Here is a 19,080-nt window from a genome sequence, read left to right on the forward strand (position 1 = left end):
GATATTTCAGTTTTTCTTTTTTAATAAATCTGCAACAATGTCAACAATTCTGTGTTTTTCTGTCAGTATGGGGTGCTATGTGTACATTCATGAGGAAGAAGAATGAACTTAAATGATTTTAGCAAATGGCTGCAATATAACAAAGAGTGAAAAATTTAAGGGGGTCTGAATACTTTCCGTACCCACTGTATATACACACACACACACACACACACACACACACACACACACACACACACACACACAGTATATCAGTGTATACAGGAGAATTAAATGTATCTTTCCATCAGTAAAGGGAGATGATTTTCGAGGAATCATTACAAAGGCAAAATTAAAAAACACAAATATAGCTCAGAAGGTATTGTATTTTCACTGTGACTGTATAACGTACTAACCTTCTATCATAGCTTCCGGGTCCATATGGAAATTGCTGGCGCTGACTCATACCCATACTGGATATCACCCCAGAGGGAGTCTGATTGTACATCTCTGGCATGCTGCTGTTTGGCATTTGGCCAGGTGCCATGAAAGGCTCATTGCTCCCAGGCACTAAAAGAAAAGAGAAAAGAAAATAAGGGCAAATTAGTCATTTTTTTCTTAGTAACAAATGGGTACCAACTCATCTCCTACACAACAATGTGCAGTAGTACCACAATACAGCATGATACCAGGGGTGGAAAGGTTACTCGCCAACAGGGGCTGGTATACTCAAGGGTGGTCGAATCACAGATGAAAGTATTGCTCATTGGCACAATCGCTGTTCCACCAAATGTACAAGGATATTTTTAAACATAAAGTGTCACTAAACCCACAACAGTAAAATCAGTATATGCAGTGAAGTATGCTTGTTATACTCACTGTGGAACCTAAGGGGTTAATCCTCTGCATTGTGTAAAAAGGCTGTTTGATCCTGTATGAACAGATCCTCCTCTTCTTCCACTGACTCCAGAACAGGTCCTGGTAGTACAGAGCCTTTGGAGTCAGGCTGCACATGCTCAGTTTGGTGTGTATTGCAAGAGAGTTTTTTTTGTTCGGCGGGGGGGGGGGCATGTGATCAGCACAGGGCCAATCAGCACTGTCCAGACAGAGGGTCAGGGGTCTTGCAGCCTGAAATAATTGTATGTCCATGTTCTATGTACTGTGGGAGATCAGATATAGTGAATGTAGTGTCCTGGGTTTAGGAACACTTTAATATTTTTTTTTTTATTTGGCGCACACAGTGAAAGAAGTGAAATTAGTGTGTAATACCAAAACTTTGGCTATTATCTAGGTAATCCCTACGCAGCCATATTGGAAATTATGCAATATAGCAAAATATAATTCCTATATATTTCAATGAAACTCTGAGTTTCAATGAAATATTTAAACGTGGAAAGTCCACTTTCTCAAAAGTGAGATCCTCCATATCCTAAGAAAAGGGTATTCCGTGTTCCAGAATGAAAAGTACCCCAGATGAAGTCCATGTGGACGAAACGTACATCAGGTTGGATTAAGCTTATTCCATTACATTGAAATATACAGGAATTAAATTCTGCTGTATTGCATAATTTCGCACTATGCACTTTGGTTGATTCTTGCACTATTACATTTTATGATTGAAATGTTTGTATGTGGCACCTACATGTTAGAGTAATCGGACTTGTTTCCATGTCTTTAGCACTGTTGTGTTCTTTAGTTAGGTTATGGTAGTACCAATAAATATACAGTTACATTTTTAAAATAATGTGATTTTTACTATTTTGGGCAAACTTTCCTTAGATAATAATAATAAAAAAAATTCAGGAGATATCCATTACCATTTACCACCAAATGAAAGCCCAATTTGTCCTGAAAAAAAACAAGCTATAATCCACCTAGGTGCACAAAGTAGTTGTAATGAAATGTACAGGTTTTAACACGTCAAAGTTGCAAAATTGGCCTTAGGCATTAAGATTTGTTTTACTTTTAGGTGCAACAGGGTTAAAGAGTAGTCTTTTGCCACTAAAAGTTGTATATTTTATTTGACACTGTCCTGATTCACAGTATTAGCTACCAAGCTTACAGATGCAACAACGTGGGCTTTTTCGGACTGTTTAAAGTATAACAAACAAAAAAGTGTAATGTTTGCTTAGTATTTACAAATGTGTTCATTTTTTCTCACATTATGGTCAATGATGACATTTCTAACAAACATAAAGCTGGGTTATGGCAAGACATTTTATGAGAGCAGATTCTAAGAACCCCACTATGATCGGATTGAATGCCAGCCCCCACTTGCTGTAAAACATGACGACAAGATGTTAAGCAATTCAAGTACAAAATTTTGATTGTTGCACCTCAAGTAAATTAGGAAATCTGTGTTCTCAGTCAGCACTTGCTGATTACACACTCATATTTCCTAATCAAATGTTATAACATTGATTAGAGAAGCATTTTAAACTGAAGGAGGTTAGGTAATTTCATTCATTAAAATGAGTCAGTTATGTGATAGCTTTGCAAAAACGAAAAAATACCATCCCTATTTTTCGAGATTTAAAACAAAATAAATGGTAGCTACAGTAGGCTATGAGGTTTGTTTCAGCAATATATCAAAAGTGGAATCTCAAATACTAGATGTATCCATGCATTTGGTTTGCTTTGGTAAAAACAAGAATTTACTGCACCAAACTATACTTTTTATTTTTTTTAAGAAATTTGTATTTGCTAGTGTTTGATAAAGTAACAGGTTCCATCCGCACTGCAGGCACCATAGACCACCTGTGCCTTGGTTCAGTGCACTACCCTCTGTCTCCAATCAGCTGGCACATCTACAGAAATAAAAAATGCAAAATGGCTCACCAGTACATAAATGCTTGGCTTAAATAGGTCAATTGAGCAGGAGGATAATAGTCCAAAAATGTCCATAAGAGGTTAAACACACTAGATGCAGCTCCTCTGAAGCTGCAGAGATCTCTGTAAATGTAAGTAAGCAAGGGAGGATGCCAATCTGACTGCAGAAATCATTGATTTATAAAAAACAAAGTGGCAACTCACATGTGGTAGTGAAAGTAAGTGCACATCACAAAAGTATTTTTTTTCTTCTCTGTTGGTTGAACTGGATGGACTTTTTTTTTTTTTTTTTTTCAACCAAACACAACAAAGAGCTAGCAGATGCACTGATCAGAAAACCCCAACGACAGTAAGCTCCTTGGAGATCTGGTGCTCCCAGCCAGATCCTACAGTGGTGATCCAGGAGAGGCTGAGACCTTTTACATGTTTGTGAACAAACCACTAAATATGAGGGTATTGATTGGAGATTTTAATAATGGTTTTTAATAAATAGTATCACACTAGGGCCGATGCGCACTCTCTCCCTTTCTCTTTTTTTTTTCAATCAGATTAACTATGCAACGATATATATATATATATATGTGTGTGTGTGTGTGTGTGTATCCTTTATGGCTGAAAACTCTGCATCAAGCACCAAGGGCCGAAACGGGGTGTGGTTACGCATTTCGGAGCTGTCAAGCTTCAATTGACAAACCAGCTGGGCAGCTCCGAAATGCGTAGCCACACCTCCGTTTGCTCCTGGCACTGACGTCACTTCCAGTTGGCTCTCATCTGTGCTCCATGGCCCCAGATCGCCTCCTGCTTCCATCCAGCCTGGGGTGGTGCTCTCTTACCTTCTGGACTGTATTGATTGATTTTGGGTGCAGAATTTTTTAGCTGTGGAGGATATTGTGTGACATACGCTTACTTGGGCTACCACATGTGAGTTGTTACTTTGTTTTCATACATTAAAGTTTTTTGCATTACTACACTCAGATTTGTACTACAGATGTTTTTTTACATCTACAGAAATACCTAGTAATTCAATTTTCAAAAGAAAGCCTGGTGCTATTCCTACATTCTGACACGTGCAGCATATGGGGCACAACGGCCCTACTTTATTGGTCAGTCTAAGGACCAAACAGACTAAGAGGCTTGAAAATGTGTACTTAGACATAAAAATATATATTGTTAAAATAATATATTGTACATTACAAATACAGACGAAGAGCCAACTAAAGATTTAAGCTTTATTACCTTTTCTCATGCTGCTGAATGGATCTTTGTTGGGCTCGTATGGCATCCGGCCCATCATGTCTGGCACATTCATCCCTTGTTGGTACGGAGCGTTTGGAGTCATTGAATTGCGCTTTGGAAAACCTGAATCGTCTGAGAATGGATCCTGTATGCTCACTGAACTGTTTCTATCAAAAACAAATATAATGCACATGAGTACAATTCTCACATTCATGGATGAGAATAAAGTGACTTTGCCCGTATGTAGAAAGGGCCTTTTAAAATATATAGCAATGTAAAAGTCTACCCACATATGGAAATAATATGAGCATAAAAATAAAGCACATTGTTTGGACAGTTAAATGGAAGTACCTGCCACTTGGCATTGGCTGAATCTGTCCATGCGGTGTTGATGCGGGAGTTGGAGGCTTTAAATCACCAGGCATCTCAGCCATGGAATTACTGCCAGTGGACTGAGGAGTATGGGGCCCTTGGAGAGATCCAGAGTTTGCTAAATGATAAAAAGAATAAAATGTTTGAACACATTATGAATACATCAGTAAAGCTCAGTGGATCATTGCATTTAATATTTTATCTTTTTTTTCTCTATTTTATCAGTTATCCACAAATTCAATTATAACAGAAGACAGTTAATATCCTTGATAACTCTTTTCTGTTTATTTAAAAAGGGTCACTAGATAAATCACCTTGATTGTCTGTATCTCTTTGAAAAGGGAAACAAAGCTATAAAATGATAACATCCTTTAATAACAAATTCAGGAACACTTTGAAGGATCTGATTTATATACACACATATATATATATATATATATATATTATATATATATAACAATGATCAGCTTAAAGGGAACTGTGAGAATAGAAATCTTGGACTGCCATTGCAGCTGCAAGTTCCAGTCCTGTCTTACTTGGCTAGTGAAGTGTTGGTCACCTGATATGCACAATGGAGTCAATGGAGTTAATTTACTAAAACTGGAGAGTGCAAAATCTGGAGCAGCTTCCTTTTTTTTTTTTTTTGAAAGCTTAACTGAACAAGCTGAAGTTAAAATATGATTGGCTACCATGCACTGCTGCGCTAGATTCTCCAGTTTAGTAAATCAACCTCAATGACTTGCCAAGAAATTAAAAAAAATGATAAGGACAATGGGGTTTATTTACTAAAACTAGGGAGTGCAAAATCTGGTGCAGCTGTGCATGGTAGCCAATCAGCTTTTGACTTCAGCTTGTTCAGTAAGGCCCCTTTCACACATGCTGTCCGTTTTTCATCCATCCGTTAATGGATGAAAAATGGACATCAATGTATCTCTATGTAAAAACGGATGACAACGGATGATCATCGGTTAACATCTGTTTTAATCCGCTTCCGTCAATGTCTGTTTTTTTTGAATAGATGAATGCCCTATTTTTCATCCGTCAAAAAAACGGATCGGACGAAAAACGGATGACAACAGATGAAAAACGGATGCCAACGGATGAAAAACGGATGCCAACGGATGAAAAATGGATGACAACGAATGAAAACGGATGAAAAACAGATAACAACTGATGAAAAACGGATGAAAAACGGATGAAAAATGGATGACAACGAATGACAACAGATGAAAACGGATGAAAAACAGATAACAACTGATGAAAAACGGATGCCAATGGATGAAAAACGGATGCCAACGGATGAAGTACTTTTTTTTTTAAAACTTAATGCAACAACTCAAGTTATGAAGTCACTGAAAAAAACAGTATAAAGATTCTTTTGAAATTTAAACTGCAGCTGATATTTTTACCAGAAAACATTACAATTGCAATCTTCAACACTCTGTTCTGGAATAAAGGACGTTACATGTATACCGAACATGTAATATCCTGAAATAAAGAAGAACTGCTTATAACATCAGCCAATATCCCATATCTCCAGGTTCCCAAATTACCCACACTTGAAATATCAAAATAAATCTGGACACCATTAGAACTATTTTATCTCCAAACACAGGGTCACTTGACTCTTGGTAGGATTATTTATATCAGTGTTTCATGAGAACCAAAGAACCAGCATTACAACCTTAGAGGTGAAGGAAAACTAGATGTTTAATGACCAGATACTCCAGCTGTCCTGTTCTCAACCTATAATGTCAATATTCCAATAACATGGCACATGCATTACACCTGCATGACTTATGTGGGGATAGTGGCTCTGTCTTTCAATTTTTCCACATTGCCCAGTAATTGTACGTAGTGTCAGAAATATTCCTTGCTGAGGAAAACACAAAAGTCTTGCAAGTAGCCATCCATAAAATGGGACTTTACTTTGTAATTCCATGATCTATAAAAAAAAAAGAAAGCCAAGTGAATCACCTAATCCTAAGGAAGAATTGGATGATTCACCTGTCTGACTTGCTATTTTATGATCATGAAACTACAAATAACCTGTTTTATGGACAACTGATATTTTGTGGTTCCCTTGGTATGAAATAATGTTTTATAGTATGGATGAAAACCTGTCTTATTCCATAAAAGATTGCCCATTCAGCTAAATCATCTGCTCTATGTCATGGTCTGTCATAGTTCACATATCATCCGTGTTCCTTCTGCCATTGGTATTAACTAGGTCCCCTCACTGAGGCACTGGAGAAGGAGGTAAGCCATACTAATGTCATATCTTAATTTTATTGTTGCAAAGGAGTTACTTGTATTAGAAATAAGCAGGACAGGGCCTCTGTAATGTGAGATCTGGGGTCAAAAAGACTTCAGATCTCAGATTTACACTTAAAAGCAATTAAAAAAAAGAAAAAAAATGGGCCCTTTAAGGCCAGTGGGCGGAATTGACATTTGACATCGCTCCGGTCCTCCAAGGGCATAGAGTCGAGGGGGGACCATCTTCCCCTCACTCAACTTCCTGCCCATCTGTACACAGGATTGGATAGTTTCCGCCGCTGCCAATCTCTCTGGTAAGCGGAGGAATCTCTCTGCCGATCTCTCTGGAAGTGGAGTGCCCCTGGGACCGCTTTTATGGTAAAGCGGACGGCCCGCCGTTTAGAAAAATATACTGGGGTTATGGCAGCTATCTGCTGCCATAACCCTGGTATTGAATGTCAAAGTAGAGACATGAATACACAGTGAGCAGTCCGGAAGTGGTTAATCTATGACAGCCCATGGATTAGGGATAATAGTAAACTAGTTTTAGCTGTGGAAGTGGCCTCTATAGGGATTGTAGGCCAAATAAAATGCATTCACTTTTCCAGTGGTGGAGGATGCTTTCTATAAATTAGATGGATTAATCTATATACAGTATATAAAAATGGTCACTCAACCTCCACTAAATATTTTTGTTAGTGTGGAAAGTAAATGGATTGCCAAATGGTTCCAATGCAAAAAATAAACTTAAAGTGACACTAAACGCAAAAAAAAAAGTATTCTATTCAAGTATATATTCTTAAAGCATAACTAAAGCCAATACTTTACTTTTTTTTTGTAGAAGAAGGTGCCATTAAAACAATGTAATCATAAATTGTAGATAAGTAGTGGTGCCTGCATAGGCATGCTCAGGGGATGTGCCAGGGCACATCCTTTAACCACTTGTCGACCGCCGCAAGTACATATACTGCGGCGGTCAGCCCCTAACAGGCAAAGTGACGTACCGGTACGTCACTAGCCTGTGAGGCTCTGGGGAGCGAGCGCACGCCGCCGGAGGCGCGCTCCCACTCCCGCGCGGTCATGGACCCCCCGCGCGTGTGAGCGGCGGACCCGATGTCTGCCGCTCACTCACGATCGTCCGTGACAGCGGGAGAAAGGCAGGCGGCTAGTGTAAACAAGCCGCCTGTCATTCTCCCCTGTGTAGAAACAGTGATCATACGGTTCTACTATATAGGACCGTTGATCATTGTTCCTACACTTCAAGCCACAGCCAATCACAGTTAGAATCATGCCCCTAGGGACACACACAGCCCCTTCCTCTCAAATAAAGTTAACCCCTTCACTACCAGTGTATTTTTACAGTAACAGTGCATATGTATAGCACTGATTACTGCAGTAATGTCAGTGGTAACCCCAAAAGTGTCAAAAATGTCAGTCAAGGGTGCGATCTGTCCGCCCCAATGTCGCAGTACCGCAAAAAAAGGTTTTAGGTACAGCATCGCACGACCGCGCAATTGTCCGTTAAAGTCACTCAGTGCCGAATCGCAAAATACCCCCTGGTCAGGAAGGGGGTAAAATCTTCCGGGGCTTAAGTGGTTAATACTCCTCTCCCACCGCAGTGCTGCTGGCTTCCCTCCTTTCCCTCCGGCTGCTGCCAAGGATGTTTCAGGATGGAGAGTGGGGGAAAGGGCTAATCAATGTGTCCCTTCCTTTTCTAAATGAACACAGTGAACACACTCGCTCGCTGTGTTCAATCGTAACTGAAGCATATTAGTAAACTGTGTTTACTATTCTTTAGTTTGTGAATGAACAGGAAGCAGCTCAGCACAGAGCACTTCTGGTTCATTCACTGTCCAGTGCAGCTGGGGCTGCAGAAAAAGGCATGTGTATTTGAGCTTTGGAGTGCACACCCTAATGCTGAGGTGTCAAACTCAATTTCACTGTGGGCCTCATTAGCATTAGGGTTGCCCTCAAAGGGCCAGTTGTAGCTATAAGATACCATACATGTATCTACTCGATCATGTTAAAAATTTGCTTCTGCATTTGATTATTACTGGTTTTAGTAATAAGGTAAGACTTAATCTGTATCTGCAGAGTGATATGAAATGCACCCCCTCCTCCGTCTGTGACAGGAGCCATACAGGAAGCAGCGGCTCTGTTCTCTACTGCAGCCGCTGCTTCCTCCAGCAGTACCCGCATGACCAGCTTTACCCGCCAGAAGTCTGCAAAATAGGTAGAAAAGGTATGTGCATTAGCGTGTGTAAATTGTTGCAATGTGTTTTTTAATAACTAGTTGTGTTTTGTCATAATTTGTCATGTCCTTGTTCATACATGTATAAATAAGGACCTGACATTTTCTGGCTGCCTAAGTCATATGTGTTAGGGGTGCAACTAACCCCCCCGCTCATAACTGTAAATATCCCAGCATGTGCAGTGTTTCTGACTCCTACCACGATGACCACTTCAAATCACTGAAGTGGTCATGGTGGTTAGAGTGCTCCTTTAATATCTCTCAGAAGAAGTAAACCTCTTTATACTAATTCCATTTCATTGGCCGTCCTCTTGTTGTCTTAAATTAGTGCGGGGGGGGGGGGGCGAGGCAGCACAGGAAGGGAGCGGTGGCGTTTTATTACTTATTTACCTTAACTATAGTATATATTTTATATGCGGCCCGAGAAAATTTCTCTAAACTCAATGTGGCCCAGAGAAGCCAAAAGGTTGGACACCCATGGTTTAGACAGAACATGGTATGAATGACACCAGAAGTGTGCAATCTTAATTTTAAACTGGCATAGAATTGTATTATTCTCATAATATTTATAAGCAGATGTCAAGAGCCCCCCCCCTCCATACCCTCCCTTACATCACAATGCACCCCTCTTATTCTGTGCTGCTGCCGGGAAGAAGCAGGGGGCTTAGCTGCAGGAGAGGTGTGAGGACCACATGAAATAGCATGGAGGGCTGGATTTGGCCCGCGGGGCTTGTGTTTGACCCATGTGCCCTCATTCAATAGGCTGTGCACACCCAAGGGGGCCTGCATATATTTGCAAAAGTCATAAATGCCCTGTTTTAAGGCAAGTTTGCCAGGCAAAACTTTGGCACTTTTTCATAGTTCAAAGGTTTGCCCAGCCCTTCCTGCTACCTTCACAATATTGATGGTAAATGATGCAGCTCATCCTAGTGATGACAGGAATGTGTGCGGGGCAGGGGGAAGGGGAGAACTCCAACACAACTTGACAATGTATAAGCACTGACAGTCAGTGTAGCCGAAAAAGTAAGTTATTCAAGGGTGCTATCTGTACTATAAACATTCGCCAGGGTTTTTGTGTGGCAATGTCTATTAAAGTAGTAATAAATGTTCCACTTTTATTAAAGAAATACATTCCCATTAAAGTGGAGTTCCACTCAAAATTGCAACTTCCGCTTATCTGTCTCCTCCCCACTCCGGTGCCACATTTGGCACCTTTCGGGGGGAGGGGGGAATGGGTACCTGTTTTTGACAGGTACCCTGTCCCCACTTCCGTCTGACCTCGCGGTGGCACATCTGAAGTTCGGCCCCCTCCTCCTCCCTCTGCTTTTTGGCCAGTAATCGAGCACAGCACGCTTTGCGCATGCACAGTAGGGACCCAGCCGTGAAGCCACAAGGCTTCACTATCAGTGCCGGTTCACACTGATGCAGCGATCACATGTAATGTCGGAGCGCACTGCTCCTTCATTACAGGCGATCGGCTGTGCGGTGCGAGTTTAGCCATACACTTTGTATGGCTAAATTCGCACCGCACCCGCAGCAAAGACACACAGGACCCTTTTTTGCAGCCGCATCAGGATCGGATCACACAGCGGTTCACACTTGTGCGATCCGATCCTGTGCGAACTGCAAAATCGCACTGCGATATGCGATCAAACTGGGGGTGTCGTTAAGATTACATTGACACCCCCAGCGTACCGCATATGGCAGTGTGAACTGCCAGGGGTGCGTTTGCGATGCGGGAACAGGCTGCGAATTCGCAGCATTCCCGCATCGCATAAGTGTGAACCGGCACTCAGGTTCCCTTACCAGCAATGGCGGCGGTAGCATCCGACAGCCAATGGAAACATTGGCTGCAATGCTAACATCGCTGGATTCCAGGACAGGTAAGCGTCCCAATATTAAAAGTCAGCAGCAACAGTATGTGTAGCTGCTGACTTAATTTTTGGAGGGGAAGGCTAGAACACTGCTTTAACCAGAAAAACATTCCCCATTACATTGTTTTACAAATGTATTAATAATCAAACTCTTATATCTTTCAATAGTCTCTGGTATTGGCTTCAGCTGTCTTAGCACAGCTTCCCCAAACATCCTGTCGGCGACCACGCTTACTGTGTAATGTGTGATAAGGGACAGCAATGTCTCCTGCAGCTGTCCATCAACTAGCTTTGGGGAGGGGAGAGGTGGGAGCAGGGGTACAGCTTGCCGTGGGTCTGTGGGTTTGAGTTAGTGAATACAGTCTTGGCTCTACACCTGGCTGGGACCAATGGTGCCTCCATAATACCCTGCGAGGAACTACCCTGTAACTGGAAAGTGGTGACCAGCTATAGCTGGAGAAAAGAAATATTTTTGTAAGCGGTGACCTGCATTTTTCTTAACGGAACAAGGCAGGTCACCGCTAGAGCGCATGGAAAACAGTTGTTTCCTATGTGCCCTGTTCACATTACAATGCTGTGGTGATGTGCAGTGTGAAAAAATGCAGGCATGCTGCAAAGTTCCGCATTGGATGGCATTGTGCTGCTGTGCTAAGACTTGAGTGGAGTGTATGTCTGTACATTCTCATCAAAGTTTAAAAGGAAAATGTAAACACTGCAATGTGCCAAGTAGCACATCACACTGCCCCCTCATTGCCCAGCAAAATGATCACCAACTAAACCGTGTTTTTTAGCAGCCATGTAGCATCAGTGGGCCCTTACTAATCAAGAAGAAGCATATATTGAAAGTCTTCACCTTATCATGTGAAATGGTTTAATATCACTTTAAGACATTACGATTCTTACTTAGCACACGAGATTATAATAAAAGTGGACTCATTTATTTTTTTTATTGTATGTCCATTGCTTGCGGTTTTTCATGCAATCTACATTGGGGTTTTCCAGTGTACTTTGTCCATTCTGAGTAGAAACCTGAATGGCCTCATTTCTCGCTCTAGATTCTTCAGCTATTCTTAACAATGTTCTTCCCCTGCTCCTGCAAGGAAGCCTTTATCCAACTGACCTAGATTGCTGGGTACAGGAGCCGAAGCAAGGGCTTTCTACTGGTAGCATTATGGTTGGCGTGGCTGCAGAAACAATCAAAGCTCTGCAATACTGGAACAAATGTTTCACATCTCAGATTTTAGTTGTAGTCTGGGATTGTACCACTCATTAATGCAGCTTGTATACAGTATTTCTGTAGGTGGGTACCAATAAGTATTTAGACTTCTCTGGTCAATTTTATGTTAAAGAAGAACACTCTGCAGAAGAACAATTTTACCGTCTTATGATTCCGTTGAGTCACACACATTGTACTACATTGTACAAGCATTCCAGAAGTTGCAGATGTAACTTCCAGTGTGACTTGCCTGTTTACGGGACAATGAATCAGCAAGTCTGGAGTTATGATGGCTTTCATACCCACCTGCAAAACCATCCCGGCCTACAAAGAGCATCAGAAGCCCTTAAAAACTCTACACTGACGTGTTTGGAGGCAGGCATGTGGACGTGTTTGGAGGCAGGCATGACATCTGAACTTCTGTGTAGGGGTATATATACACACATGTATGTATATATACACATATATAGGTGTGAAAGTAGCAGAACCCTATGCCTGCGCTAATGAAATAATTTGCAGGCATAGGGCTCTGCTCCTATCACACCTATATGTGTGTATGTGTATAAATACATATAAGTGTGTGTATATATACCCCTATACAGAAGTTCAGATGTTATGCCTGCCTCCAAAGACGCCCAAAAAAAACGGATGCAACAACACACCTGGGCGTTTTTGTTGCAGGCGTTTTTTTGGGCATTTTTTGGGCATCTGTGGAGGCAGGCATAACATCTGAACTTTTGTGTAGGGGTATATATACACACACACATATATGTATTTATACACATACACATATATAGGTGTGAAAGTAGCAGAACCCTATGCCTGCGCTAATGAAATAATTTGCAGGCATAGGGCTACGCTCCTATCACACCTATATGTGTGTATGTGTATAAATACATACAAGTGTGTGTGTATATATACCCCTATACAGAAGTTCAGATGTTATGTCTGCCTCCACAGACGCCCAAAAAATGCCCAAAAAAATGCCTGAAACAAAAACGCCCAGGTGTGTTGTTGCAGGCGAACGGTTCGATCATCCCTATTCAAAAGCTCCCTGTTTGTAAATTTTTCTGCAACTGCTCTATCTCCTGGGCTCATCGCTGCACATTTTTGCTGGCAATATTTCTATGGGAAATTTGTGGCTGGCAACATAGCCAATGGTCGGAATCCAGAAATGCATGTTGCTATACAGTTATTCGCCAACAGTTGCATCTGTAGCATTGAAATATCCCATCTCACCATATTATCTGTCCTTTGAAAAAAAAATCCAGAAAAAAGGGGATGTGTGATCTGTAATATACATTATGCAGCAGTGTTCAAGTGGTTTATCTTCAGCTGAGCACACCATGAATTCCACAAACCTCCTTTTCTGCTCCTTTAATTCTGCTGCTGCATATAATCAGAATGTATATTTGACCTTTTGAAAGGTACAAAAACACCTGGCACGATTCTCCGGTTCTACTTTTCGAGAAAGAATCTAAAGTAAACTGTGGCAAGGTTACGATAGGTTAAGCGCAATGCATTTTTCAGTCTGCGTAGGCAGACACCATGCTGGCAAGAAAATTTACACAGCATGAACCTACTGGCCTAATTCTAGCAGAGGTGGAAGGATGGGGTGGGGTGGGAGGAAACAGTGAGAGCTAAAGACGTCACCGATTCAGCTCTGAACAGAGGTCAGAATGAGGACATCTTTGTTTACAAACCCAGGGAAGCCCATTCAACCTCCCCTCCCTTCTTCCTCTCGGGATTCCCTGTTGGCTTCTTGACAGATTCTGTGACATCACCTGTCAGCTAATAATAGAAAATTCAGCCAGCCGCATGCCAGAAAAGATGGATGGGGTTGTGGCAGCAGGATTACTAATTATGACTGGGCTTCTCAGATGTGCTTAGAATTGAGTCTTTTTTTTTTTTTTTCTCTCTTAAGCTTTCTTCTCTGTGAAATGTGCTTTCCTGATCCAGCATGCAGCTGGCAAAAGCTAATAGCATTCAAACAAAGCGCAGGTTCAGGGGATGTGTGAAGACGTCTGATTAGTGTGAGAACGCTGTGTGCTAACAGAATGGATGCTTGGACTGGGTTTTGTAAGAGAACTCAGAAATGTGAACTGCCTACACATTAATAAAATTATTTTGCATTGCACAGAATTATTCCTAAACACATGACATGTTAATTTAGGATCCATTTTTCTCAATAGGATTTTTTTTTTTTTTTTTTTAATTGGTTGTTGCATCATTAGACTCATATAGCTGTGTTTCTCAAATGGGTATTATTTATAACAGGCACTTATATAGCACTGACAATTTTACTGTACATTCACGTCAGTCCCTGCCCTCAAAGAGCTTACAATCTAAGGCCCCTACCTCCCACATACACGATATTACCAAAAGTATTGCGACGTCTGCCTTTACAAGCACATGAACTTTAATGGCATCCCAGTCTTAAGGGCCATACACACTAAGATTTTCTGAAGACTTTTTCCTTCAGATTTACCTTTTCTATGTAGTGCAAGGGCCTGCCAGATTGCATACAAATTGAAAGTGTTTAGGTTTGACCTCATATTATCTGGTTTTGGTTAATCTAAAGGAAAAAGTCTTCAGAAAATCTTATAGTGTGTATGGCCCATTAAGCCTAGTACACATGCAACGATTATCGGCCGACTGGTCGTCCGTCTTTTTGTCCAGAGTGGTGTTTTGTTGGTTGGAATGTGCCTAGACTGCACACAAATTTTCTCGCCCGACAAAATTCTACTTCAGAAGTGATGTCATGTGTTGGTTTGCTTTCTTTGTGTTTTTTCTTCTCTGAGCATGCCCAGACTTGCTCATAAGATTTTTCCCTGTCGAAATCTGTACTGACTGCACGAAATCGGCCGTGTTTTGACGGCGGACAAAAATTTTATAGCCTGCACACCAGATTTTTTTCGACAGAAAAGTCGGAGTCGGTTGTCGGAAGCATCATACTAACAAGCCGAAAATCGGCGGATCGGTCATCGGACGAAAATTCCCTGCCGATATTCGACGCGCGTGTACGAGGCTTTAATCCGTAGGGTGCAATATTGAGTTGGGCCACCATTTGCAGCTATAACAGCTTCAACTCTTCTTGGAAGGCTGTCCACAAGGTTTAGGTGCGTGTCTATGGGAATGTTGGACCATTCTTCCAGAAGCGCATTTGTGAGGTCAGCCACTAATTTTGGATTAGAAGGCCTGGCTCGCAGTTTCCACTCATCCCAATTCATCCCAAAGGTGTTCTATCAGGTTGAGGATTCTGTGCAGGGCATCATGTTGAAACAGGAAGGGGCCATCCCCAAACTGTTCCCACAAAGTTGGGAGCATGAAATTGTCCAAAATGTCTTGCTATGGTTACGCCTTAAGAGTTCCCTTCACTGCACCTAAGGGGCCAAGCCCAACCCCTGAAAAACAACCCCACATCATAATCCCCCCTCCGCCAAATGATTTGGACTAGTGCACAAAGCAAGGTCCATAAAGACATGGATGAGTGAGTTTGGGGTAGAGAAACTTGACTGGCCTGCACAGAGTCCTGACCTCAACCCGATAGAACACCTTTGGAATAATTTAGAGTGGAAGCTGCGAGCCAGGCCTTCTCGTCCACATCAGTGCCTGACCTAACAAATGCACTTCTGAAAGAATGGTCAAACATTCCCATAGACACACTCCTAAACCTTGTGGACAGCATTCCTAGGAGAGTTGAAGCTGTTCTAGCTTCAAATAGTGGGCCAACTCAATATTGAACCCTACGGACAAAGACTGGGATGCCATTAAAGTTCATGTGCGTGTAAATGGCAGGCATGCCAATACTTTTGGTAATATAGTGTATACATACTATGACCAATTTAGAAAGGAGCCAGCAGTTAACCTACCATATATCTATTTATAATGGAGATTTTTTACCAAGTGTAGGTTGGTATGTTTTAGCCTAAAGCCCCTCTAAAGTACCTTAATGTTTTACATTTTGTAAAATCTAGCCACTATAGCGAGTTTATGACTTCTTCTCTGCCAATACTTTTGACAGTTGTTCCAAATTTAAAGGTTAAGTGTACTTTCAGACAAAGTCCTATGTGCTACCCTTCTGCCTGACCCAAACTACACCACCCTCCACAGGTGTATATTTACCCTCACCCAGCAACCATGGCCACCATTTAAAAACTCTTCTTCCTTTTGACAAAGCCTGTTTAGACTATTTTGCTAGACATCCATGGGACAGTTTCCTGGAGTATCTCCTACCTTGGAAGCCACATAGAATACTAAGGAGATTGACTGGGTCAGTGCAAAGTAGACTGAGTGCGGTTAGCGCAAATTAGACTTCACAAAATTATGAGCTGTGGAATGGAGGTAAGTACACATCAAATTAGGAGTACTTTAGATGGGGAGGGGCAAATAAAATTAACGCACTTTGTCTGAAATTGCACTTATCCTTTAAGGTGAACTTGTTAACCTATAAAGCATACACAATTGGCAGAGAAATGAATATGATACTCAGTCTCAAAGAGCAATTAATATTTCCTGTCTGTCTCCATGGCAGCCTACGTGTGGGTTAACCCCGCCTCCACTCCAAGGGTATAGGACCCCCCTCCCATAAATTTCAGCTCTCAGGTACAGCAGGTGTTCATTTTTTGTCCTCCTCCAAGGACCTACACTTCTGATGTCTTACTACGTCCAGCTTACCTTAGGATACTTTGGATGGTGTCTGCATGTCCAGAGCCCAGCCACGGGCGGGTGAGTGACATTTAAAATCCCCTGCTCTCTGCGGTTGACTGAAGCTTGATTGGCATTCTCTGACATGGGTCTGAAGATTCGCATTGCTTCCCTTCATGGCAGCGGTATTTGTTATTTATGTACACTTTGTTTGTCTCTTTTTCTATCACTGTACAATTTGTTTGTTTGGCCCAATGGCGCTGGAACGCTTCCTGCGTTCCAGCAAACCCTTCCTGCGTTCCAACAAACCCTTCCTCTTCCTCCTCTGCTTCTAGCGTCCAATCGGTAGACGCTTCGTGGTCCCGCGCATGCGCAGTGCGCCGCGAGCGAAGTCGAGGCTTGCGGAGACATGCGCATTAGCGATCGCGGCCGCATCACCGCTGACGTCATTCCGGCGGGAGATTTAAACAGCTGACGATTCCCCTGTACTTTGGGAATGTACTGTGGGCGTTGCGGCAGCTTCCCAGTGTCTCTGGATTCCTTGCTACAGGTATGTGCAATGGAGACTTGACTGCAGAGGGGGGGGGGGGGGGGCGGAGGGTTGTCACCTCACAATGTATCACTGACATGGTGTCTGATATGTATTACCTTTCTTTATCAGTCTGGTTGTTTGGCCTGAAGTATGGATCCTGCGTCACCGCCCTCCTGTGGCCAGCCCTCTCACAACAGGTGGGTGCTGGCATTTTTCAGAGGGGGGGGCGGGGAGGGCTTGCTGGTCCCTAGGTCATGGCTAAATCCAGTGTCTCCCCGATTTTCTCTTTTTTCCATCAGCTCTCCCAGGCCTGATTTACCACAAGAAAGAGACCCTGTCAGACCTCGTGGGAGTTCATCCTCCAGATCTAAACGCCGTGAATCTCCATCAGGGAGTAGGCAACAAGGGAGACGCTCCAATTCCTCCCCCAGACACCATACACGATACCAGAGTCACCGCACACACCAGAGAGCCTGTTGGGGTTGTGGGGCGCATGTCCCGGAGGACAAGTCCCTATGTGAGCCATGTTTTGCTCATGCAGCCGGTGAGAGGGGGCAAAAGGATCAAAGATTGGAATCTCTAGTGAAGAGAATAGTACAACAGTCCCTGAAAGAATGGGGTACAGTCCCACCACTTGGTCCCACCACATCCAGTTCTCCAGGGGAAGTGCAGGAAGATCAAGGCCCCTCTCAACCGAGTATTACTTCTGCAAAGTCATCTGACAGTGATTCGGAAGAAGAAGGGGCTGTAGGCGGCTTTGAGTTCGCCCTAGTTTCACCCCTGATCAGAGCCATTAAAGAAGCTCTCAGATGGGAGGATCCTGTGTCTCCTCAGAAAAAGCAGCGGAAGTTCTTCAAGCACCTTGGTAAGGAGCGTATCAACTTCCCTTCCCTCTCTGAATTTCAAGAGGTGATTACTGAAGAATGGAGTAAAGGGGATAGTAAGTCTTCCTTATCCTCCAAACTTGGGAAATTATATCCCTTTAAACCTGAAGATGTCGCCCGTCTGGAATCTGCTCCTCTTGTGGATGCGGCAGTTACAAGATTAGCAAAGCATGTCACTTTGCCACTAGATGACGCGGTCTCTTTCAAAGACCCTTTGGATAGGAAGATAGATCTGGACCTAAAGAGGATCTTTGTGACGGCCGGCGCGGCCTGCAAACCTGTGATGGCATTAGCAACAATGTCTAAAGCCATGGAAGTCTGGGTTTCCGATATAGAATCCAAACTTGGAAGTCTCTCGGAAGAAGCCGTAGAAAGTTCCCCTATTCACGAACTCAAGCTGGCTTCAGTGTTTTTAGGAGAAGCATCTATTGATGTTCTGCGTCTTCTGTCCAGATCGATGCTATCCTCAGTAACAGCAAAGAGGGCCTTGTGGCTTCGCCCGTGGATTGCAGATCCAGCTTCTAAACAGGCATGGTGTAAGATCCCTTTTGAGGGTACTTCCCTTTTTGGAAACAAACTAGACAGCGCCATTGCCAAGGCTACTGGCGGAAAGTCAGGTTTCCTCCCGCAAGACAGACGACTATTTGGTCAGAAGAAGCCTCAACCTAGGAGGCAATACACGGAGAGATCAAGAGATGCACGCTCTTACAAGCCTAATAGAGATTTCCGAAGAAACTGGAGAGGTGGTCAATCCTCTACTCGGAGGTCATCAAAAAATCCAGCGCCTGCTGGACAAGATTCCACTAAATCTTTTTGAGATTGGGCCCGTCCAGGCATGTCAGGTGGGGGCACGTCTTCTCCATTTTCAGCATGTCTGGGCGGCCTCAATCACGGACTTTTGGACCGTCAGGACGGTCTCTACAGGCCACAGATGGTCATTTCTGGCAGATCCAGTTCCAAGATTCATCTCAACTCATTTACCCTGTCTAGAAGAGAGAAGAGAA

General features: G+C 42.7%; 1 protein-coding gene across 2 annotated transcripts in view; it reads right to left on the reverse strand.

The window, feature by feature from the left end:
* ARID1B (AT-rich interaction domain 1B) overlaps positions 1-19,080 on the reverse strand; it is a 584,054-nt gene that overhangs the window by 30,199 nt on the left and 534,775 nt on the right. For both annotated transcript variants that reach the window (XM_082250153.1, XM_082250154.1), the window contains exons 14-16: positions 4,396-4,534; positions 4,045-4,211; positions 396-549 (exon numbers count right to left, since the gene is read on the reverse strand). In XM_082250153.1, the coding sequence (XP_082106279.1) occupies positions 396-549; positions 4,045-4,211; positions 4,396-4,534 (460 nt within the window). The remainder of the gene's footprint in view (positions 1-395; positions 550-4,044; positions 4,212-4,395; positions 4,535-19,080) is intronic.

The sequence above is a fragment of the Pelophylax lessonae genome (genome assembly GCF_965119305.1).
Source record: "Pelophylax lessonae genome assembly, chromosome: 3".
Taxonomy (NCBI): domain Eukaryota; kingdom Metazoa; phylum Chordata; class Amphibia; order Anura; family Ranidae; genus Pelophylax; species Pelophylax lessonae.